Genomic DNA, 26,107 nt, shown 5'->3' on the forward strand with positions numbered 1-26,107 from the left:
CTCCTCAATAAAATACTAGCAAATCAGATCAAACTGCACATTAAAAACATCATTCATCATGATCAAGGAAGATTCATCACAGGAATGTATATTTCTATATAAACAATTCATTAAGTGTGATATACCACACCAACAGAATGAAGGACAAAAATTATATGAGCATCTCAACATGTATCACTTTATGATAAAAACTCAGAAAATTAGGTATAGAAGGAATATAACTCAACATAATAAAGACTATATATAACAAACCAGCAGCTAATATCATACTGAATAGGGAAAAGCTGTAGGCTTTCTCACTAAGATCCAGAACAAGATCAGGATGCTTAATTTAACCACTTTTATTCAACATAGTACTGGAAGTCTTACCCAAGGAAATTAGGCAAAAGAAAAAAAATAATAAAGGGCATCTAAATTGGAAAGGAGGAAGTCAAATTGTCACTGGTTGCAGAAGATATAATTTTATATATAGAAAACCCCAAAGACTCCACCAAACAGATGGCAGAAGTAATAAATTCAGCAAAGTTGTAAGATATAAAGGCAACATACAAAATCAGTAGTATTACCATACATCAAAAGAAAATTATCTGAAAAAGAAATCAAGAAAGTAATCTTGTTTCCCACAGGTACTGAAAAAGAAAAAAAAAAAAAAAGAACAAACAGAACATACCTAGGAACAAATTTAGCCAAAGGGGTAAAACTTCTCCACACTGAAAAGTATAAATCATTGATGAAAGAAATTGAAGACACAAATAAATGGAAATACAACCCATGTTCATGGATTTGAAGAACCAATTATCATTAAAATGTGTATACTGCCCAAAGCAAATTACAGATTCAATGCAATCTTTGTCAAAATGCCAATTATATTTTTCATAGAACTAGAAAGACACTACTTAAAATTTGTAGGGAACCAGAAAAGACCCTGAATAGCCAAAGCAATCTTGAACAAAAGAGCAGAGTAGGAGGCATTTCAGTACCTGACTCTGACTTCAAAATATATTTACACAGCTACAATAATTAAAACAGCATGATATTAAAATCAAAATATATCCATAAACCAATAGAACAGAATAGAAAATCTAGAAACAAACTCACACATCAACAGCCAATTTGATCTTTGACAAAGGTGTTAAGAAAATAAATTGAAAATGGACAGTTCTTTCAATAAATGGTCCTGGGAAATTTAAAATTGAATATCCACATTCAAAAACAAATTTTTTTTTTTTTTTGACAGGCAGAGTGGACAGTGAGAGAGAGACAGAGAGAGAAAGGTCTTCCTTTGCCGTTGGTTCACCCTCCAATGGCCGCCGCTGCAGCCGGCGCACCGCGCTGATCCTGGCAGGAGCCAGGAGCCAGGTGCTTTTCCTGGTCTCCCATGGGGTGCAGGGCCCAAGCACCTGGGCCATCCTCCACTGCACTCCCTGGCCATAGCAGAGAGCTGGCCTGGAAGAGGGGCAACCGGGACAGAATCCGGCGCCCCAACCGGGACTAGAACCCGGTGTGCCGGCGCCGCAAGGTGGAGGATTAGCCTATTGAGCCACGGCGCCGGCTCTCAAAAACAAATTATAAAGGGATTTTTTTAACTTTTATTTAATAAATATAAATTTCCAAAGTACGGCTTATGGATTACAATGGCTTCCCCCCCATAACGTCCCTCCCACCCGCAACCCTCCCCTCTCCCACTCCCTCTCCCCTTCCATTCACATCAAGATTCATTTTCGATTCTCTTTATATACAGAAGATCAGTATAGCATACATTAAGTAAAGATTTCAACAGTTTGCTCCCACACAGAGACATAAAGTGAAAAATAATAGATGATTTTTTAAATGATGATGAAATCAGATCAGACCTATTGTCATGTTTAATCCCAGTGAGAGTCAAGTTGGGAATTGATAATTTCTTCTTCTTTTTTTTTTTTACAGAAGATCAGTTTAGTATACATTAAGTAAAGATTTCAACAGTTTGCACCCACATAGAAACACAAAGTGAAATATATTGTTTGAGTACTCGTTATAGCATTAAATCTCAATGTACAGCACATTAAGGACAGAGATCCTACATGAGGAGTAAGTGCACTGTGACTCCTGTTGTTGACTTTACAAATTGACACTCCTGTTTATGGCATCAGTAATTTCCCCATGCTCCAGTCATAAGTTTCCAAGGCTATGGAAGCCCTCTGAGTTCTCCGACTCTTATCTTGTTTAGACAAGGTGATAGTCAAAGTGGAAGTTCTCTCCTCCCTTCAGAGAAAGGTACCTCCTTCTTTGAAGACCTGTTCTTTCCACTGGGATCTCACTCACAGAGATCTTTCATTTAGGTTGTTTTTTTTTTTTTTTTTTTTTTTTTTGCCAGAGTGTCTTGGCTTTCCATGCCTGAAATACTCTCATGGGCTTTTCAGCCAGATCCGCATGCCTTTAGGGCTGATTCTGAGGCCAGAGTGCTGTTTAGGACATCTGCCATTCTATGAGTCTGCTGAGCATCTCGCTTCCCATGTTGGATCACTCTCCCCTTTATTTATTCTATCGGTTAGTATTAGCAGGTACTAGACTTGTTTATGTGCTCCCTTTGACTCTTAGTCCTTTCATTATGATCAATTGTGAACTGAAATTGATCCCTTGGACTAGTGAGATGGCATTGGTACATGCCACCTTGATGGGATTGAATTGGAGTCCCCTGGTATGTTTCTAACTCTACCATTTGGGGCAAGTCAGCCTGAGCATGTCCCAGATTGTACATCTCTTCCCTCTCTTATTCCCACTCTTATGTTTAACAGGGATCACATTTCAGTTAAATTTCAACACTTAAGAAACATAAATGAAGACCTTAAACTTTCAAATTAGTAGAAGAAACACTTCAGGAAATTGAAATGAGCAAGAATTTTGGGGTTCAGATCCTTTAAACACAGGAAACAAAAGCAAAAATAGGTAAAATTCATCAAACTAAAGAGCATCTACACAGCAAAGGGAACAATCATCAAAGTGAACAGACAATCTACAGGATGAGAGAAAATATTTTCCACCTGTACTTCAGAGAAGGTATTAAAGTCCAGAACATATAAGGAACTCAACCAAATCAATAGCAAATAAATAAATAAATAAAGTAACCCAACTGAAATAAGGCAATAGAAAGAAAGATATATGAATGGCCAAGATATACATGAAATAACATGCAACATCACTAATCATCAGGGAAATGCAAATCAAAATTACAGTGAGATATCAGCTCACTCTACTCAGATTTCCCATTACAAAAAGACAAAAGAAATGTTGGCAAGGATGAAGAGAGAAGAGAATCCTTGAACACTGTTGCTAGGAAAGTATATTGGTTTGGTCATTGTGGCAAACAGTATGGAGGTACCACAAAAAAAAAAAAAATCACTAAAAATAGAAGTGCCATATAATACAGTAATTCCACTACTGGGTATATATAAATGATTAATGAAATCACTTCATCAAAGAGACATTTGCATTCCCATGTTTATTGCAGCCCTCTTCACAATAGCCAAGAAATGGAAACAACTGTATTCATCCATTGATGAATGGATTAAAAAAATACAGTACATAAATACAATGGAATACTACTCATTCATAAAAAGGATGAGATCTTAAAATTCACAGCACATGAGCCGGCGCCGTGGCTCAATAGGCTAATCCTCCACCTTGTGGCGCCGGCACACCGGGTTCTAGTCCCGGTCAGGGCGCCGGATTCTGTCCCGGTTGCCCCTCTTCCAGGCCAGCTCTCTGCTATGGCCAGGGAGTGCAGTGGAGGATGGCCCAAGTGCTTGGGCCCTGCACCCCATGGGAGACCAGGAAAAGCACCTGGATCCTGGCTCCTGCCATCGGATCAGCGCGGTACGCCGGCTGCAGCGGCGGCCATTGGAGAGTGAACCAACAGCAAAGGAAGACCTTTCTCTCTCTGTCTCTCTCTCTCACTGTCCACTCTGCCTGTCAAAAATTAAAAAAAAAAAAATCACAGCACATGGATGAAACTGGAAGTCATTACATTAAGTAAAACAAACCAAGTACAAAAATTCAAGTATTGCATGATGTCGTTTAGATGTATAGTCTAAAACAAAAAGGATGATCTCACAGAAGTTAAAAGTGTAATAGTGACTGGAAGAGGCTGGAGAGCACAGTGGCGAGATTGAAATGGGGAAATCTTGGTGAACAGGTACTAAGTTATCACCAGATAGGGATAAAAAATTCTAGGATTTGAATGCAAAGCAAGGCAAGTATAGATAATGTCAATGTACTGTATATTTCTCTACTTAAAAAAAAACTAGTTTGAATTTTAGATTATTTTACCATAAAAAATTTTAAATGTTAGAGGTGATATATATTTATCCTGACTGGATACTACACAACATATATATGTATCAAAACATTCACTTAGTACTTTATAACTATGTATAATTTAGAATTTTTAATTAAACATTTTTTTAGAAAATAAAAAAATTAAAACAACAACAATAACAAAATTGCAATCCTACATAGATTTTCCACCACGCACATTTCCCATGAGCTTTCTGAAGCCTCCTTATAGGCGTGGATTTCAAATTTATTGCACCAAAGTCAACTTCCTCAAATTCCATTTTTCCATGAAATCTTTAACCACTCGTATATATCACTTAAAATTGTACTACCACAGCAAAAGAAAAAATTAAAGAGTGAATCTTTGCTTGGATGGTCAGTTTCAACTAGTTTATTAGCAAATTCCCCTGAGAGGAAACAGGATGTGGTTGTCCCTTAAGGGACCACATTCCTTCTTTGTCAAAGCTCAGGAGAGCTGGACCGAATGTTTCACTGAATTCTAGGATAGGAATAAAGCACAGGGCATGACGTGAAAATACCAGCAGGTAAGAGAAAGGCATGCCAAGAAGACAGGACAGAGGGAAAGAAATGTCCCTCTTTCTCTCTCCCACAGATTTCTGGATGAATTAATTTCCTCTGAGACTCACCTTTAGAACATGAGAATAGGGTGTAGTCTTTAGTAATTTCTGTGCCATCCTGGCCCCAAGACTACACCAACCACTAAAATGGTGTTTCTTAACTCCTCTCTTCACCAGAAGAGTTGATGTGTGGAGTTCAATGTGGACTCCACCCGTTTCAGAGGTTAGCGGTAACATTTCAGGCTTGTTCTTGGGTTCTTCTGGCAGGTTTCCAAGGAAGAAGGAAACCATGGAGCGTGGCTGAGCCACTGCTGCAGCTGGCGTTGGTTCCCTTTCTTCATATATGTGAAAGTCAGCTTCCAAAGAATGCCCATCAGTGGTTCGAAGTGGACAGGGAACCTGTGTCTTCACAAAATCGGTCCAAGTGCGAATTTATTAAATGTGTTCAGGTCCTGGTATTGAATCTTTGCCTCCTGTATCCTACTTGACTACGCTACTTCCCTAGAGGTGCCAGATCTATTGTTAGAGAAAGAGAATGACCAGAGAGGAAAATGACTCAAAGCAGCCGGCATAGAAGAAATGGGTGCTCTCAGCCTGCCCAGAGATTGGAAAGAGAAAAAAAACTACAAAAATAATATTTTTTAGCATTGAATGCTCTTTGAAAGCAAGATAGTCATTATTCTACTAATAATGATCACTGTGGTGAATTATATTTACTTAAATGTTAGCACGAGTTAATATTACTATTACTAGCAATGTTACTACTAGTAGTGATATTAAGTGATCTTTTGAAGCTGTATAAGCATTGTAAACATGTCCTCTCATCTTTATAACAATTCTCCATTGTTGATATTGTTCTCCCAAGGAACAGATTAGAAAGCTGAGGCTCTGAAAATAAGATTAGTCTGCAAACATGGAAAGCTTTGGTGTAGCAATTCAAAGATGAAGGTCCATGACTCCCCCAGTCCTCCAGTCAGGAGGTGGTTCTATGTGTGATTTTTTTTTCTGAAGATGCTAGGAGTTTACAAAACAGGAAGTACAGGCATATTTCACAAATCTGTATTCTGTAAGCATCACATCCTTTGTAGTGGTAGACACAGGCCTAAAGAAGGGCTAGTAACTTTTCAGAAGATAAAGACAAGTAGGAACTACTGATAGGACAGAGAACCCCTTCCCCTCTGCCCCGAGTTAAAATCTCCTGGGAATTTCTAAGAACTAAGCTGAAACCAAAGATCTAATCCACAGGGGAAAAGTAGGCTTGCTGGGACTCCACTAGTGGAGTAATCTAACTTGAGGCTCCTTGAGAAAAGTCCAGAGACACTAGAGCATTTTGGAAATAGAAAGGGAAAATGAAGGGAGTATCTGGTTTTAACTCTGGTTCTGCTGTCTTCTAAATGTATGATCTTGGTGAGTCACTAATTTAAGGCTGCCACACAGTAGTACAGCTCCTGTCTCTCCAAATGCTCTCTGGCCTCTTGCAACCTGAGAAACCCTGGGCCAAAAATGATGCAGAGAAGAAACCAAACTGAGCTCAGCAATTAGTACCGAAGGCATCTTAGTCCTTACCGCCTATAGTTCTTTGAAGCCAAGTCTCATTCTCACACTACTGGATGGCGGATGTTATGTTTCCAAGTCTTATTCTCGCACCACTGCATGCAGCTACTTTGGCAGACTGAATCAACTCAGAGAAAGGCAGCTGTCAGGTGGCAAAGTAGGAGGGAGCACCCCTAGAGAAATGTACAAGGGCTTCAGATTCAGAGACCGCTAGTGTCCAGCAGTAGCTCTGCAGTATCCCAGCTATGTGAACATGGTTGATTAATAATTACAAGTGCAAATACTTCATCATGAAGAAAGTGTGACTGCCTGGAAGATGTGAATACCTGGATGTGGTAGCACAAAGATCATTTTCATCTTGTCTGTCACACCAGTGAAAATAACTTTCAGGAAGGAAAGTACAAGAGAGGTGTATGGTTATAAAAAACAAGCACAGATGGTCACTGACTTAGGATGAATGTACTTAACAATTTTTTTCAGCTTTATTATGGTGTAAAAGCTTGCCCTATCATTCTCTTTCGCATTAAGAATAATATTTAATAAGTTACATGAGATAGTCAATACTTTATTGCCATAGCAGAGAGCTGGATTGGAAGTGAAGCAGCAGGGACTTCAACCAGCACCCATATGGGATGCCAGCACTGCAGGCAGCAGCTTTACCCCCTATACCACAGCGCTAGTCCCAGCCGGGTTGATATTTTCAATGGATTTATCTGGACATAGCCCCATAATAAGCAAAGGAGCATTTGTATTTGTTGCTGCAAATCTGCTCTAAAGTAACTGATTATCTTGATACAGAAATGTTGAAAATAACAAATCACTTGAAATGTCTAAAATGGAGAAACGGCAATGTGACTGATAAATATCTGAAAAAATATAGTAGACTACTCTTCTTAGGTTACTGCCTGTGATGCCAGCATCCCATAGAGGGGCCAGCCCTCTCTCCCTCTTTCTCTTCCTCTCCCACTCCCTCTCCCTCTCTTTTGCTAAAGCACATGATAAAGCAGCAGAAGCTGGCCTAAGTCCTTGGATCTCTGAACCCAGGTGGGAGACCCAGAAGAAGCTCCTGGTTCTTGGCTTTGGCTTGGTCCAGCCCCAGCCAATGCAGCCATTTGGGAAGTGAATCAGCAGAATCTAACACTGCTTTTCAAATATTTTTTAAAAAAATCATTAAAATAAATCATATCTAATAGTTGAATTGAAACTATAACATTGTTTAAAATAATTCTAAATAACTATAGATCCAATAGTTAAAATAACTATAAATGTTAGAAATGTGTTAGAAATGTGGGTGAGTAAAGACATGTAAATAGAAGGGTTTTACAGTTCATGTCAGTGACTAGTCTCATAACCATTATAAAAAAATATAAAGATGAATATATTACAAATATTTCAAAAATTAATTATTAAAAATGTAAGTAATATGCAGAACAATAAGATAGGAATGAGAACACACAGAAAATAAAAAAAGAAAAATAGCAGAATTAAATTCTAATATGCCAATAATCCCATTAAATTAGCATGATCAAATTAAATTTGTATAACAATTACAAAACAGCTGTTGGGAGAAAATTAACCAAGAATTTGGATCTGAAAGAAACTCACTTAAACATAATGGCATAGGTAGGTTAAAAGTAAAATAATGTGAAAATACATACTTTGTAGATCAAAATCAAAAGAAAGTACTGTGGATATATCAAAATCAGAAAATAGATGTTGGCCGGCGCCGCGGCTCACTAGTCTAATCCTCCGCCTGCAGCGCCGGCATGGGTTCTAGTCCCGGTTGGAGCGCCAGTTCTGTCCTGGTTGCTCCTCTTCCAGTCTAGCTCTCTGCTGTGGCCCAGGAAGGCAGTAAGGATGGCCCAAGTGCTTGGGTCCTACACCCACATGGGACACCAGGAGGAAGCACTTGGCTCCTGGCTTCGGATTGGCATAGCTCCTGCAGTTGCGGCCAATTGGGGAGTGAACCATTGGATGAAAGACCTCTCTCTCTCTCTGTCTCTCCTCTCTCTGTGTAACTCTTTCAAATAAATAAATAAATCATAAAAAAAGAAAGGCTTTATGACTGGCCAGTAAGGACACAAGAGAAATGAATTAAATCTGCCTGTTGAACTGAAGAACTTGAGGGAAGAATTAAGGATTAGTTAGAAGAAAAACTGGTATGTGGAAACTTCTAATTTCACATAGAGCTCTACTTATTGACTTAGTAAGTACTTTTTCCTCTGTGGATAGATTTAAATATGTAAGAAAATACAACAAAATATTATAAGGAAAAAATGGATCATTTTTAACCTGTGGCATAGTAGGTAAAGCTGCCACCTAGATGTCGGCATCCTGCATGGGCACCCATTTGAGTCCCAGCTAGTCCATTTCCAATACAGCTCCCTCCTAACAGCCTAGGAAAAGCAGCAGAAGATGGCCCAAGTGTTTGAGACACTGCACCCATGTGGGAGATCCAGATTAAGCACCTGGCCCCTGGCTTCGGCCTGGCCCAGCCCTGGCCATTGTGGCCATCTGGGGGAGTGAACTGATGGATGGAAGATCTCTCTTTGTATCCCTGCTGCCCCATAACTCTTTCAAAATAAGTAAACAAATCTTTAAAAAATGAAAAAAAAAATGAATTCATAGACTTTGAATTTTACCCAATATGAATAATGTGCCAAGTCATTGAAGAAGTTTGTGTAGATTAAACCTGAATGAGGAAGGGCCAGCACTCTGGCATAGTAACGCCGCCACCCGCAGTGCCGGCATCCCATATGGACACTGGTTCATTCTCGGCTGCTCCACTTCCAGTCCAGCTCTTTGCTATGGCCTGGGAAAGCAGTAGAAGATAGCCCAAGTGCTTGGACCCCTGCACTCGCGTGGGAGACCCAGAGGAAGCTCCTGGCTCCTGGCTTCAGATTGGTGCAGCTCCAGCCATTGCAGCCAACTGGGGAGTGAACCAGCAGATGAAAGATTTCTCTGTCTCTCTGTCTCTCTCTCTCTCTCTCTCTTTCTCTCAATCTATCTGCCTCTCCTTCTCTAACTTTGACTTTCAAATAAATAATCTTTAAAAAAAAAGTGACCATTTGGGGAGTGAACCAGTGAATGGAAGACCTCTTTCTCTCTGTCTCTGCCTCTCATAACTCTGTCACAAATAAATAAATAAATATTTAACAAAAAAAAAACGGAAAGAACTTATTCTCTATTATGGAATAAATTAGATATAAACTATAAGAAAAAATCAAGGAAAACTTGAAAGGATAATTTAAAGAAATTTAAGGATAGTATTTTCCAAAGAAAAAGAGCATAAGAGAAATTAGGAAATATTTTGAGCAAAGTAAACACAGATATATCACAATTAATGAGATTCAGAGTAGTGAATAGGGAATTTGTAAGTTTTCCTCCACTGTTGATACCAGCATACTGTACTGAATAATGTATGAACCATAGAAAACCAATTTTTACTTTTCTCCTATCAGTTGACCATAGGGAATGCCCCATAAAGACATAGGTGCCAGCTGGGAGAGAGAAGATATACAGGAAAAGTGGGAACCATGGTCATTTGGGCCACTGTATGGAAGTTACTTCTGCCTTCAGGGTTGGTATAGGCCCAATCCTGTATGAGGGTGAATCAAAAATTCATGTTAAATGCATACAGTGAAAACAATGTGCATGAATTTCAATCTTTTCTACCACAATAAACTCATAATAATGGGATCTGGTTTGAGGCAGAAAGAAGGATAAGACATCATTTTGAAAAGAGCCCCTAACAGCAACACAACTTCTGCTCAACTTGAAGACAGAAAAAGCATCAAATTTATGATGCTTGAGCGTAAGAATGATAAAATCATTGGTGCTTTAAGAAAAGTTTAGGAGAACAATGACCCAAAAAAATCATCCATTTGCAATGGATAACTCGTCTTGAGAAGGGTCAGTGTTGAAAATAATATTGAAAATGAAGTGAGCAACAGCAGAAAATGTATATCAATTTGCAAGGAAAAAATTAGTGCTGTCCATGCCCTAATTAAAGAAGATTGACAACATCAGAAATAATAGCCAGTACCAGAGATAGCTCAATCAGTTCAACTCACACAAATTCCACATTTCAAGGTTTGTATTTTCAAAACCCAAATTCTGGGGCTAGTGCTGTGGCGCATCGGGTTAACGCTCTGGCCTGAAGCACTGACATCCCATATGGGAGCCAGTTTGAGCACAAGCTGCTCCACTTCTGATCCAGCTCTCTGCTATGGCCTGGGAAAGCAGTAGAAAATGGCCCAAGTCCTTGGGCCCCTGCACCCATGTGGGAGAACTGGAGGAAGCTGCTGACTCCTGGCTTCGGATCAGCTGAGCTCCGGCCATTGCAGCCAGTTGGGGAGTGAACCATCGGATGGAAGATCTCCCTCTCTCTCTCTCTCTCTTTCTCTCTCTCTGTGTAACTCTGATTTTCAAATAAATAAATAAATCTTTAAAAAAAAAAACAAATTTTTATATTGGTTTTCACATCAGTCAGGATTCTATATCTTATGAATGATATATTTCCAAGTTGAACTAGTTTAATAAAAAATGGGATATATTGGATCCTGTATTTGAGAAGACACATGAAATATTCCCAAAGGAAATGAAATACACATACAAAAGGGTTACCTGTACCTCCTTAGCAGCTCAATTCACAATATATAAGATATGGAATCAAATCAGATGTCCATTAACTGACAACTGGATACAAAAAATTGTGGTGTATATATATATATATATATATATACATGATAGAATACTACTCAGCCATAAAAAAAGACTGAAAATCTGTCTTTAACAGCAAAATGAATGCAATTGGAGACCACTGTGTTTAGTGAAATAATCCAGTCCCCAAAAGACAAATATCATATGTTGTCCCTGATTTTGGGGAACTAAAATACAGACTATAAAAATATAATGTATATGAGCTAAATTGACATTTTGAGATTTGATTATTGTTTATAGCCTTTGTCTATACTCTTGAGGAACAGTGGTTTTTCTACTTACTACTTATTGAATTATTTATTTCATGGAGGATTAAGCTTGTGATTATAAATTGAAACTATGTCATTGCAAAAATTAAAAGTAAAATAAGAGAGAAAGGAGGAGGGAGGGTGGGAAAGAGGTAAGGAGGGAGGGGCAGGAAATATCATGTTTTTAAAACTGTATATATGAAATACATGAAATATTTTCTCTTTGTATAAATAAAATAGAAATATTCCTAGGTGATGAATGATGATAAACCTTCAGTGCATTAAATGCAAATGACTTGACATTTCTTATCTCTGTTATCCACTGTTTGGTGACCTACCTGTTTTTCTCCGACCACATATGAGTATTGTTGATGTGGCAAGAACAGCCAATTTCAGGATTTCCTCAGAGATATTTTAGCAATGTAAAGTCTGAGTAGTGTGGTGGCTCATTTTCACATTAATCCCATCTCACATGAAATCAGAGAAAGAGAATGCAATTGAAAACCTTAAGAGTTATGTTCTTTAATACAGTGGTCATTCATTGGAAAAGAGAAAAAATACCAAGTTTCCAAGGAAAAGCTATATGAAGAGCAATCCTTCTCTCTGAGTAAAATACCCCAGTTTTCTACAATTTTCTTCAATAAGACTGGGGATACTTAGAATGTATTGCTAGGCACTCAGGTAAGTGACCATCTTTCAAATTCAGGATTCAAGACAGAGTTCAAAGTCAGCATGAATATTTCCAAAAAATATCAGAGAAGGTTACCAAAAGGAAAATCAAGTCCTCACTATTCACTGTGGTCAAGTCTTTTCATGCCTTATTCGTCTGATGTCTTCCTCCACATGTCCCACTCTCAGTAGTCGCCTATTAAATATGACAATGTCCTTCTGAGATGCTCCTTCAAAGGACTTGATAGTCGGTGGTGAGGAATGCAATGAACAAACTGTACTGATCTGCCTCAAGTTTAAAGAGATGTTTCAACTGGCATTGAAACTAGCAGCCCCCATCAGATAACTAAAGGCAGGAATATACGTGTCCAGCCATTTCTGCTTACTAGAAACACTCTGAAAGGTAATACACATCCCAGAACCCCTTCCCATTGTCAGAATTTCTCCAGTGAACATCAAAATTCACATCTCAACAATTCACTTGTCCACAGAGTCTTCCATTAGTATGCTAGAACTCAGAAGTCTGAATCTCACGGCACCTTTTTCTACACAATAGAATTTTTCCTGAATTACTGAGTTTTGTGTCTTTGGGCTTCTTTTGGGTTATAGGCTCCTTAAAGGAGGAGATCTTTTAATGAATGAATAACCTACAGAAGCTATTAAGAAGAGTGGGGCATATGTACATTTAATAATTGCTAAGGATTAATCATTTAATTTTAGAAGTTGATCAGAGTAACATAATCACAGACATGCTCCTCTGAATGAAGAGTCTATGTGACAGTAAAAGGAAATAATATGGCTCTCCTAAGGAAAGATAATTAAATACTCCATCACCCATAACAAGAAGTACTTAATGACAATGACAATCTTTTAAAACCTAGAGCTTTCTAATTTCTAATTTATAGAAAAGAAATCCAGGGAACATATGTGGTAATGAGTTTTTAAAAACCTGGGATAAGAGTGAAAGGAATAAAAACTGGGATCAAGTTGAGTTTATTGATAAAGGTCCACGTAATTATCAAATATTCTGCATTTAAGGTTATAGCTCAGAGAGTTATGAAAGGCACTATTTGATTAGTTGCCTGAAACAGATGAAAGGCTATCCTTCCATGAAAGGAGATGTCTGATCTCCCTTGGGTTAACATAGAGAAAGGAATTCAAAGGCTTAGGGTATCCAGGATTTATACCAGCAGACCCCTGAAGTTACCAGGCTGTTGACCTGGTATTGAGAACTATACCTCCTTGGTTCGGAGGCTTTCAGACTTGAACTGAGCTATGCTATGATCATGCCAGGTCTGCAACTTGCAGACTGTGTGTCACGACTTCTCACCTCAGTAAGCATGTGAGCCATACCATGAATAAATGTTCTATCATCTATCATCTATCTATGTATCTATCTATCATCTCAATCTATTTATCTATATCTGTCACCCACCATCTATCTAGCCTAGATAGAAGATAGATGACAGTGGCATATCTAGTGGTATATCTATTATCTATCATGTGTCTATATTTATCATGCATCATCTAGCTAATCTAGCAGGCTATTATCCAACACCTGTCTATCATCTCCTATTCTCTGTTTCCTAATTCAGATTCACAAGAAGAAAAGACTTCTTGAAGTCCACACAGCATAGCAATAAGCTAGAATCAGGACTAACTTGTAATACTAACTATTGTCCAGTTCCTCTTCAACTTTATTCTACCATTTATTGCCAAGAGATGGCTAGTGATTATTCTTACAGTATGTTTATGCACATGGGTTGCTTATCAATTTCCCAATTGTTAAACTGTGGATAAGGATGAGGATTCCAGAAACTGTTCTTGGTCCTTGAAATAATTTAATTGATGATCTGATTCTCCATTATCCTTGGTTAGTACCTCATCCTTATACGCAAATACAAGCACAGGCGAGAAATCAGGCGGTTCCAATTTATTGCAAAGATACTAGTAATTGAGGATACAAAATAACAAGTGCATTAATAATTAATCATATCACATTGTGTCAAGTGATCAAGTGGTTATAGAGCAAGATACTACCCTGGAAGAATATGAAGTATGTATTAGATGGCTTCATGGAGAGAATAGCCTTTAGGTTGAAATTTAGAAATAATCTGGGCCGGTGCCACGGCTCACTTGGCTAATCCTCCACCTTCCACACTGGCACCCCAGGTTCTAGTCCCGGTCGGGGCGCCGGATTCTGTCCCGGTTGCCCCTCTTCCAGGCCAGCTCTCTGCTGTGGCCCAAGGAAGACAGTGGAGGATGGCCCAAGTGCTTGGGCCCTGCACCCCATGGGAGACCAGGAGGAGGCACCTGGCTTCTGGCTTTGGATCAGCGCAGTGCACCAGTCACAGCATGCTGGCCGTAGCAGCCATTTGGGGGTGAACCAATGGAAAGGAAGATCTTTCTCTCTGTCTCTCTCTCTCTCTCTCTTACTGTCTAAACTCTGCCTGTCAAAAAAAAATATTTAAAAAAAAGATATTAATCTGGAGAATGAAAGTGTAAAGAGTTTATCAGCTGTGTGGTCTGTGCACGCTTTAGTGGGCAGGTGGACAAAAGACAGGCAGAAATGACCAACACTCCCAAACTAATTTTTCAGTTCCTCACATGACTGTTCTACTTAGGCTAATGGCGTTAACTATTTTTCTTTCTTTTAAAATTAAAACAAGGCTTAGGCACTTGGCTTACAAATTGAGGTTTCAGTTAAGATGCCAACATCCCACATAGAAGTGCCTCAGTTTGCACCCATTCCTCCTGACTCCAGCTTTTGCTAACGCAGATCCTGGGAAGCAGCAGTGATAGGGACTGCTCAAGCAATGTGTCTCCTTCCACCCACGTGAGAGAGCTGGATTGTTCCCGGCTTCTGGCTTTGACCCTGGTCCAATACAGGCCATCACAGTCACTTGGGGAGTTAACCAAGGAATGGGAGCTGGCTCTTTCTCTCTATTTCTTCCTCTCCCTCTTTCTCATTTTATATTTATTTCTTTTCTTTTCTCTTTATTTCTTCCCTTCCTTTCCTTTGTTTCACTTTCTTCTTCTTTTCCTTTCTTCCTTCCTCTCCCTCTCAAATATTTAAAAGTTAAACAGCAACAAGAGTGTCAGTTTGTTAAGTCAACAACAGGAGTCACTGTGCACTTACTCCTCATGTAGGATCTCTATTCTTAATGTGCTGTACATTGTGATTTAATGCTATAACTAGTACTCAAACAGTATTTTTCACTCTGTGTTTCTATGTGGGTGCAAACTGTTGAAATCTTTACTTAATATATGCTAAACTGATCTTCTGTATATAAAGAGAATTGAAAATGAATCTTGATGTGAATGGAAGGGGGGAGGGAGAGGGAAAGGGGAGGGTTGCGGGTGGGAGGGAAGTTATGGAGGGGGGAAGCCATTGTAACCCATAAGTTCTACTTTGGAAATTTATATTCATTAAATAAAAGTTAAAAAAAAATTAAACAGCAACAGCAAAAAAATCATTTTTCTATTTTTCTAAATTATTTTACTACATATTATCTTATTTTTCACACATACTCCCTTTTTTTTTCCTAAACACCTTCTCAAATGCTTTATTCATTTACTCTCCAGTATAGAATTCCTCTACCTTTTTAATTCATTCACCACCGATAATTTCTCTACCCATCTTCATGCATTACCTGGAATTGATTTATCACCACGGACTTTTTACATATACACTCTCTGATTGGTTAATTACTCTCTCTCTGTCTATCCTTTCTCTATCTGGGAGATACCTACTGTCTAATGTCCCACAGTGAACTTATACCTTCTAGATTTCATCCTTACATATTCCCTCTGATTATAGGCATGTGAAGCTTAAGTTTACCTCACTTATGTTTCAGAGTAACATTACAATGTTAGCTTGCTTCATTTCAAAATTATCTCTCTTCTAATGACACTAAACCTATTTTACAAAATTTTATCTTAACCAAAAGTTTATATTAAATGCCATTATGTCCTTTTCAATTCTATCTCCCTTTGTCTCCTCAAAATGAGGGTCTAAAAATGAGCCTAGCTTAAATGTGACTATATGTACCCCTCCTTTGCCTATCATACTTTTGTTTTACATCTTATCACTTTTTCCAACATTATCGAGTATTCTACTTTGAGTTTAGACTCAAACACTTAATTTGTTCATCAATGTTTCTTATTTAACTTTTTCCTTTAACTTGTTGATAGGCAAGATAACCCACTATGTTTTTCTACTTATTTTAGATCTCTCTCTTCCATTCAACATAATATCAGCTCAGGTCTTCATTAATTTATTCTTCTTTCATTACATATGCCTTATTCAATAAATGCACCATTTCTGGTTTCTTGAGTTGTACATATATATCTAAACAGATATTCAGTAATTTAATGAAACTCCCCAGTGTCTACTTATCAATCTGTAAACATTATGTTTTATTTGCAAACAAAATGTATTATCATCAATAGGGTATAAAATATTTGCATATAGAAAATCATATATGTCTGTATGTGAGTGTTGTATGTATGCATTTTGGTGTGGACACGCAGGTATGGATGAATGAATGTATATTATGTGTACCTGTAGCTATTTCAAAATCCAAAAATAACTAACAAATATCATACTATCAAAGTTTAACTCAACTCTCAGCCAGTCTTGCTCTATTTGCACAGTTACAGACACACAGGGAAAGTTTGTTTATTACATGTCAACTTCTCATAAGAGATGGGTATGGAATTGTAAAATAAAACAAAGTAGGGTTTATCATATCTATAAATGGAGAAAAGGGTATGTTTAGGTAAACAGAGACAACAAAAACAAAACATTGCCATCTGGAGAAAAAATGTAATGCAAAATTAGCAGGTGTGGAAACAACAGAAATTTTCCCAGTAGCCCCTTAAGTAGTAGCTCTCTGGATCTTTATTCTGAATCAGAATGTTCTTGACCCTCGATTTTTATGAATCAGTGGGAGTAGATATTTCCTCTTTGACTTCCAACTCACTGTAAATCGGTGAATAAATTTTTAATTCTTCATAAAGGCGTTCATCTGGAACCTGAGGAAAGAAGTCATTCTAGATCAATCACCAAGAATGTCCCATCACTAGGAGACCCATCCAAAAGGATGACCTTTTCTCCTTTTGTTTTTCTGGATCTCACATTCTCTCCCATCATTTTCTAATGATTCTCCTCATCTCCATAAAATCAAACCAGACTAGCAACCCAGGTGGGTCCAAAAGGAATCATGCCTATGGATGTTAAGTTGATGTTGGGAACACTCTGCATGTGACCTTCAGCATTTCTGCAGTCTTACTTATCGTTGGAGGAATGAGGTCAAAGAAGAAGGCCATACTTGACTGCTTCAGAAAAGTGGACACACAGAGTGTGTTTCATCTGTCATATCTGAGTAAGTACATGTGTATCTCATCAAAATTACCCTTGGGATTCTCATCATAGGTGGAATGGATGGGTGAAGCAATTGAAAGCACAGTTAGTAATCAAGAATTAGAGAGGTAAAAAACCTGCAGCTTCAGAGTAAGTAGGAAGAGAATAATAAAAAAAGAAAGAGTAGCAATAAAAATAAAGAAACTAGCGACATAAAACAAGACCATACGCCTGCGTGGTTCCATCATACACTGCCTGTACATTCATTTCTTATGCTCAGTGTTGTTCAAGGCATCTCCTTTTTCTAAAATTATAGATTCTAGTTCCTAACCTTCAGTCAAGGGGATATACTAAGAGATTTGTGCTACCTATGAGTGTTGATTAAAAGTGTTCTATGGACAAATAGAACAGAGGACTTGGAAATCTCCAAACATAAATGAATGTCAAGGGGAGGAAAACATTAATTATCCTGATTTGATCTGTATATATTACATATATTTAGAGAAATATCACACTGCATCCCACTAATATGTACAATGATGACGTGTTAATCAAATTTTTAAATATTTTAGATGAGAATGCTGATCATCACACATTGAGCACATGTATTGAATTACTATGCTGTATCCCATAGATAAGTACAATTAATAATAATAATTGATTTTAATAAGGAAAATACATGGGGGAAAATGAGATTTTTGAAACCAAAATAATGAAACTTGGATAAATAATTTTCTGAAATAAATGTTCCAGAAAATCCAGGCCATATTTTTAAGGGATAAAGCTCAAATTCTTTAGCCTGTCATTTCATGATTTAGTACCAGGGTCCTGCCTACCTTTTTTCTCTTGAGTTCTTCTCCAACACCATGCACTATGAGTGCCACAGCACTGCAAAACCCCAAAATGGTGAGAAACAGCATCATTACCACAATTTCCTGTTGAACAACAAGCAACAACCACAAAGACTGAGTCATATGGCAGGTGTTCCAAAAACTCCTTCCCCTTACAGCAGCCCCTGCTCACCCAACATACCAGCCCTTGTAAAGTAACACACATACAGAGGGAAACCAGAATGGTTACTCAAGGTGGATAATTCCAACCGTGAGGGATTTAGCCACAAGGCGGGGAGAGGGGCACTGGCACCTTCCAGGGCTGCATGAACCTACAGAGTACTCTGTGATGAAAACGGTGGAGTTCACAAGAAAAGAAGGGCTTATTATTTAGATTGGGAGCCAGAATCTTAGCCTTTCTAGAAGAAATACATACTGTGGAGAAAGAAGCCACGAAGCAGTTCTCAACTTCATAAATGTTCTTACAATATTCACTGAAGGCTGAGCTCCTCTTTAGGTTGAAGATGAGGATGATGACCCCTGTCCCCGCAATGATAATGCTCACAGTGTTTGCTCCCAATCTTCCTCTTGCCTGATGATAAGAAAACTCACTCAGATTTGGGTTTGCACCTGCCAGCACAGTCAATGAACTGATCTGCATTTCAGAACTGTAGGAATCCTGCAAAATCTATATTAGCTCAAAATTTAGGTTGAAAGGTGCAATCTTGAAAACGTACTGGTAGTTAAATAAGCATCTATTACTTTCTTGCTGGGCCTATATTCAAGAAGAACCACACAAATATGTATGGTATGTCTTCAAATAGTATCCTTAGTTGGAAATTAATCATTTATTTGATTACTTATCTACCAGGAAAATGCCTCTATGTGGATTTTTTTCAAAACAAGTGCTAACGTAATTAAATTTCATTCTGTTAAATAACACAATTTATGCCTCTTATGATTATTTTCAACTTTAATTACAAAGCCCCCCCAACACAAAATACACTGAAAAAAAAAACAGCTCAGCCACATTCACTATAATATATGGACATGTCTTCCTCAGGACTATGATAATTCTATTTTGTTACCTTCTCAAGGATGAACAAAGATGGAATTGTGACCTACCAGATATATTTTATTTTTCTCTTCAGATAGAATTGTCAAAAATCCAGAAACAGCAAACTGTCCAAAAAGAAAGGGGAAAAACAATGAGTCCCCTACCCTTCAGTGTTACTGCTTTTACCTCCACCTTGCTAGTATAAAATGGAATTTGGAGTTCTTTGTAAAGTTATCTATGAGATTACCTCATGAATGCAGTATTTTTTATTCTTGTTTCCTAATTTCTAAAAATTAAATGGGTATTTGTATGACATGTGCGTCTTGTTAAAATGCAGGTTGTTATTTATTAGGTACTAAAGGGCACCTGAGGTTCTTCACGTCTATTGGTCCCAGGTGATGCTGATCCTGACCATCTGTGGACGATTCTTGGAGTAGCAAGGACCAGTTACATTCAGCACACAACCTTGCTGTAACACTACCCTCATTTTATTGTTGTTTGGATGGGCTTGTATATCTCCAAAGTCTGACGTATGTAATATAGATATACACTAATTCTGAAAAGGTACATGACAAAGGGTTTAGTAAAAATACAGAGCAATAGTACAAATCCCAATCTCTTAACAACTCAGACTGTCTGATAGGTTGAGGGATATGTAATCAACTAAGTGTCTGGAATGAAGAAACAGGACAGAGAGGTTTCTAATAGAATGTGTTAGAGTTTTAAGGAAAGTGTTGTGTTTTTTTTTGTTTGTTTGTTTGTTTTCCATAGGCAAAGTGGACAGTGAGAGAGAGACAGAGAGAAAGGTCTTCCTTTTTGCTGTTGGTTCACCCTCCAATGGCTGCCACGGCCAGTGCACTGCAGCCGGTGCACTGCAGCCGGTGCACCGCGCTGATCCGAAGGCAGGAGCCAGGTGCTTTTCGTGGTCTCCCATGGGGTGCAGGGCCCAAGCACTTGGGCCATCCTCCACTGCACTCGGGGGCCAAGCAGAGAGCTGGCCTGGAAGAGGGGCAACCGGGACAGAATCCGGCAGCCCTGACCGGGACTAGAACCCGGTGTGCCGGCGCCGCAAGGCGGAGGATTAGCCTATTGAGCTGCAGCGCCGGCCAAGGAGAGTTTTCAACAAGTGATTGAGTACTAAGTGTTTAGCAGAGTGCCCAGCCAGCATCATCACTCTTTAGAGTCAAAATACTAGGATATCCTCGTAAATGAGGTATTGATAGAAAAATCAGCCTGAAAATCACAAAATAATTATTCTGAGTGAAAGAAGGCAGTAAAGAACATTTGCTGTATACTTTCATTTATATAATACTCTGAAAATACGAATTCATTTACAGTTACAAAAAGCAGACCGTGGTTGCTTAGGAATGGAAGAATAGGAAACAGAGGGAGTGAGAGAGGGATTTGAAGGAAGCACAAGGAAATCTGCAGGGATGATGGATATTTGAGAGATTTTTTGTGTGTGTTTATGCTTCAAAACTAATCAAATTGCACACCTTACAAACGTGCTATTTGTAATAGGTCTGTTATATGACCTCATTCAGAATAGTATGTGTAGGTAACAATATTGTTGAATAGTTTTGGGAGTATTTTCCTATAAAGACATTCTGGAAATTCAGGTTCAATATCTATTAGCTAAGTGTTCCTTGGGTATGTCAATTAACTTTTATTACTCTCATGTTTCTCATTTGAGAAAAGTATGCTAAGTGGTCAACTCAGATTGAACAATTGTGAGGATCATTTATTGTTTTTCTTAAGCATATTTATAAAAAAGTACTTAAACTGCACAAATACACATATATACAAATACATGCAGTTTATATATATGCATGCACATATACCATATGCATATTAATAAAGAATTATAAATATTACCTTGATACTTCAGATAAAAACTGGTTAGTGTGAGTAAAAGAAAATCTCTGTTCAGTGTTATTTCAGCAGCTTTAGTGGATATATACTCACAAACAATGCTCCCCAAAATGGGTAGCCTGTTTTAAATGATGAAAAAACATCTCCTTCAAATTCCGAAATGTCGAAGGCAAAGTAGATCGCTGTTCCAAAATAAAGGCATATGAAACCAATCAGAATTTGCATTACCTATAAAAAAAAAACACATAGATTTGTGAAATTGGAATATCTTTTCTGAAGATTATATCCATTTCCTCTTAACTGAGGCCAAATACCAGAAATTGCTCTAATGTCTTACACTGTCTCAAGAAGTCATCTGAGATTCTCCAGTATCCCTCAGCCACAGTAAGAATGTATACAAGCATACCTAATGCATAGATAGCTAATGCATGTCTCATGTGTTTTTATTTCTTTACCATCATGACATCAGTAATTTTTCCATCAAAATAAAAGTAGAAGTTACTGATCTTTCACTCCTCGTTGCCATTCTCAGGAATTTAAAGTCTTCCTGAAGAACTTCTGTCTTCCCTAAAGAGCCCAGCTACTATCAACTTTTCATTGACCGCATGTTTTAGGAGACCTTTCACTCTTGGTGAACCCAAGTGGGGAAACAATTGTGCAACCGAAGATTCTTTCCAGTGGCCAACTTTTACTCTAGTCAAGATTGGAGGGGGGCTCACTCACCCCCAGGAATTCCAGCTCTTTCTTCAAAAATGTTAACCATGTCTGTCGTGGTGGGCGGGAAGTAGACTTCTGCAGTAGAGTTTTACCTCGAAGGGAGACTTCTGAGAGTTGGATTTCAGACACACTGTGAAATTTAACGGAAATTTGATTGTGAGGAAATTCCCTAAGTCCATGTGTGAATTTCTTGACTGACAGAGGAGTTTTATTTGCACATTTTTTAAAACAACCCTGCAATTCAAATTTTCATTGCAGTCACTAAGAAAATAAATAAGGTTCAGATGACCCAAGTAACTGACAAAGACTTGAACATATCCAAGTGATTAGACAGAAAAAAATAGGACTAAACCCATGCCAAATCTTAATCCAGTATTACTACAAAACCCTTTCACATTCATCTCTGTGAACATTAACAAATAAGCATGTTTATGCATTTGACTGTTCTTTTAACAAATGTTTCTGAATAAATATTGTCAATAGCACACTCAAGTTCAAGTGCTCAGAGAACAGAAAAGGAATGGATTGAAAGGATAGTTGGATCTCTATTCCTTTCTTCATTTTCAGATCAGGATCCCTCAGCCTAACGTTCAGAAATGTCAACTAGGAAGAAGGCTTTTTTGTAAAGCTTCTGTACAGCATGACAGGGACCTTCAAAATGCTCATGGAAAATGCATGTTATGAAAAACTATACACAAATTTCAAAATTTTTGCATCGAGAAAAACATAACTTTTAACTCAATTTTCCTCAAACTTTTTGAAATATGCTTATATATCAGACACACAGAGATCTACATGGGCAGTAAGAATTCTCCTGTTCCATGCAGGTATCACTCTCTGGTGTTAGAAATCCTGTTGATTCCCCTCATGAACTGAGCAAAAATCTCCCTCCACCCCCCCCCCATCAATGAGAACCACTGGGCAAATAGAGCTGAGAGCGTCTGTGTAGCCAATATATTAAACGAGATAGATCTATGGCAAAATCCATGAATTAGCATCTTCTCAGCCCCAAAATGACTGGAAAAAATAATAAAGCCTGTACCTACCTGGAGGGCCCTTCTGGGCTCGGTAGAGCAAGTTCTGCTCTGCTCCTAAGTTCTGTCTCCATTTTTCGTTAACTCCTCAGGAGCAAAACTATGTTATAGTGAAAGATGTTGTTGAGACTTGAGGGACTTCCTCTCACAATGTGGTCTGAATAAGTAGTTACAATGGGTTGAGTCATGACATTGATGATAATCTTCAGACATAAGCCATTGAAAGATAAGTTTACCAATTGATTAAGATCATCGGGTTTTTTTTTTTTATTGTAATGAATAGCAAAACTGAGAAATTTGCTGAATAGAGACTAGCATGAAATGAAGACATGTGAGACACCTGGAGCATAATTCTGCTGGAGACAAGTAGGATTTACAGAAACTAAAAATGAGACATTTTAATGAAAATTTAAGATGGTGAGAGAAAATTCTTCAGAAAGAAATGTACCTCTCTTCCAGAGCTTTCCTTACTTGTGTTCTAGTTCAGTCATTTCTATGACAGAAGTTCTCCAATTGCAGCTTTAAAAAGTCTTGTCGTCCCTGTTTAAGGCACACTGGGCTGCACAGATAGACCCAAGGCTGAAGCAGTATTTGTATCAGTATGCCTTAGTCTCTGAACCTCTGGATTCATTTTCTATCTTTGACTTCAATATCTATCGACACATCTTTCTCTTCCTGTAATTTGGATGCAGTTTGTATAACTTTCCCCAGCAGATGATCTTGGAAACAGGACAGGCTGTGATCCATATATGACAGAGTATGAAAGCTAAGAAGTTTTCACACTAAAAAGGCTTCAATGTCTGATAAAACATTAAACTGGCTGTCTGCTGCTTGGATCTTTGTCATGACAGAATGGGACATCAAAACACTGGGACACATAAAATTGATAGCAAATCCCACAAGGAAATCTAAACAGTATTGAACTGAGAAGAATGTCTATATTAGGATTAGAGTCTATACAATGTGCTCGATCTTTTTAGGGCATAAAACAAAATAATCAAGGGGTATAGGGAGGGGTTCATAGAAGGTTTGGATTATTTATATTTCAGTTTAATTATAGGAATAATCTTAAATGACTGTTCAATAAAATGCCAATAAATGTGCTATAAATTATACCTCCAATCACCTGTGTTGGTTTTCTGGGATGTAATAAAATTTCCTCTCCTGAGAAAATAAAATATTTGCATGAACAGAGGATACTAAAAGATATATTGGCATCTGTTTCATAACAAAAATGTATTAACCCGGGTGCTACCTTCCCACCTTGTCTTCAGGAATTAGTGAAGCTAACCAATGAACTATAGGAATTAATACATAAAACTTATTCATTTATGCATTCATCCAAAAGAGACTTAGTGCCCCATGCTAGGCACTGTGTGTACCACTGTGCAGGTATGGAAACATGTCATGTCCCATCCATGCCTGGCCAACAACTTAGCAGAGTAAAACAAGAATAAGTTGTATAGTTATACCTAGTACGTCAGAGGCTAGTGGCTGTTAGAACACATAGGAGTGTATAACAATTCCACCTGATAAGGGATATGTAGAGTTCATGGAATGAACCCCCAGAGGTGACATTTGAGCCCAGACTTAAAATGACAGACTCAGGAATTTTCATTTGCTTACTTCTTCCTCAGTGAAATGAAGCCCACCACACCTCCTGGTGAAAATCCTGAAGAAATTGTTACTTGGGATATTTCCTAATAGTATATAACCGATCATTTTATGTGTAAAAAAAAAAAAGAATTGGACTTGAAATTTATATAGGAAATAAATTGAGGATGGTCTTTGGTGTATGGACACAATGTTGCCATTTTGAGAGAATTTCCAACAGGACCTTGCAAAGTACAAATCAGAAACTGAGACATACTTTATGCCCTCCCAATTGTTTCCCACCCGCATTCTCACCAGCACCTTCTTCCTCCTTTCTGAGGTGCTTACCATCATGTGTTTCCATGCAGTGGCTTCCCACAGCTGTGCCTTTTCATCTTTCACAATAGTGAACACTGAAATATACAACAAAATGATTTTCGGTGGGGGGGTGTGGGGAGCAACTGAGACTAGACTAAGTTACTGGAATTAAGACTTATTCTATGCATCTGCTCTCCCACAATATGGCGCTGGGAGAGGAGTAAACAACTATGCAGCTGCCTCTCGCCAATTTGACTGATAAGCTGCAGGAGCTGATCCTGCTCCTGATTGGAGGAGAGCAGCGTGCTCGGCGTGTGGGCAGCAGAGTTGGGATTGGTGGAAGAGGACTATAAAGGAGGAGAGAGACAACATGCACCAGGAACATCTGAGGGAACATCTGAAGGAACACCTGAGCAGCCCCTGAGAGAGCCGGCCGGCAGTGTGCCACTCCCCCGCAGAAGCGGGGAAAGTGGCAGGGGGTACCGCCCCTCCATGGAGGTGGAGGGGTCGGCAGCCAACCCGGGAAGGACCAGCAGCAAACCCAGGAAGGGCCGAGCAGACAAAAGAACAGCGCAGGGTTTAGTGGCGTTCCCCCGCGAATGGGGGAGCGACGGGGGGGGGGGGAGGTAAAATTATCAAGTTAAGCATTTTAACCAAAGCTCACCCTGAACGGAAGAGATAATAGCGTTAACATTCTTCCCCTACCATATATCTGTCTTCTGCACTGCCTTTCCAAACGTCTTCTCTCAGTTGCATACTAGATTTATTTCCTCAAACGTGAAATTTGCTTTCAGATCCCACACTAACGACTTTCTCAAGGTGAATGCTCAGTTTAGTTTTAAAAATGCATGAAGGTGCATGTTACACATTGAAAGCCATATCATCACTTAGGGGGTATTTTATGAAACTTCTACAGTAATCACAGCCTTTCTCTGGGATTTTGCCTCTCTCCCTCATATCTGCATTTCAGAGCCAAGTATGGGTTCAATAAAAATGGGTCAGGGGCTGAGAAAGCCCAAGACTGACATCAAGCTCCAAAGTTCCACGGAATATTTGATTACCAAAATGAAGAAAATGAGGGCTGGAGCCACGGCTCAATAGGCTAATCCTCTGCCTTGCGGCGCCGGCACACCGGGTCCTAGTCCTGATCAGGGCGCCGGATTCTGTCCCGGTTGCCCCTCTTCCAGGCCAGCCCTCTGCTATGGCCCGGGAGTGCAGTGGACGATGGCCCAAGTG

General features: G+C 38.7%; 1 protein-coding gene across 2 annotated transcripts; it reads right to left on the reverse strand.

Moving 5' to 3' along the window:
• Positions 1-16,479: 16,479 nt before the first annotated feature.
• MS4A2 (membrane spanning 4-domains A2) lies at positions 16,480-23,128 on the reverse strand. 2 transcript variants are annotated; one of them, XM_017346722.3, is made up of 7 exons: positions 22,973-23,128; positions 21,933-22,056; positions 21,303-21,437; positions 19,406-19,462; positions 18,717-18,872; positions 18,287-18,338; positions 16,480-17,122 (listed from the first exon to the last, which is right to left on the reverse strand). In XM_017346722.3, exons 1-7 carry the CDS (start codon positions 23,032-23,034, stop codon positions 17,112-17,114), a joined length of 597 nt encoding a protein of 198 aa, XP_017202211.1. In that variant the 5' UTR covers positions 23,035-23,128; the 3' UTR covers positions 16,480-17,111. The 2 variants fall into 2 exon arrangements, with proteins under 2 accessions (XP_017202211.1, XP_017202206.1); XM_017346717.3 differs by having other exon boundaries at positions 18,287-18,385.
• Between the last annotated feature and the right edge of the window lie 2,979 nt (positions 23,129-26,107).

This window comes from Oryctolagus cuniculus, chromosome 1 (assembly GCF_964237555.1).
Source record: "Oryctolagus cuniculus chromosome 1, mOryCun1.1, whole genome shotgun sequence".
Classification (NCBI taxonomy): Eukaryota; Metazoa; Chordata; class Mammalia; order Lagomorpha; family Leporidae; genus Oryctolagus; species Oryctolagus cuniculus.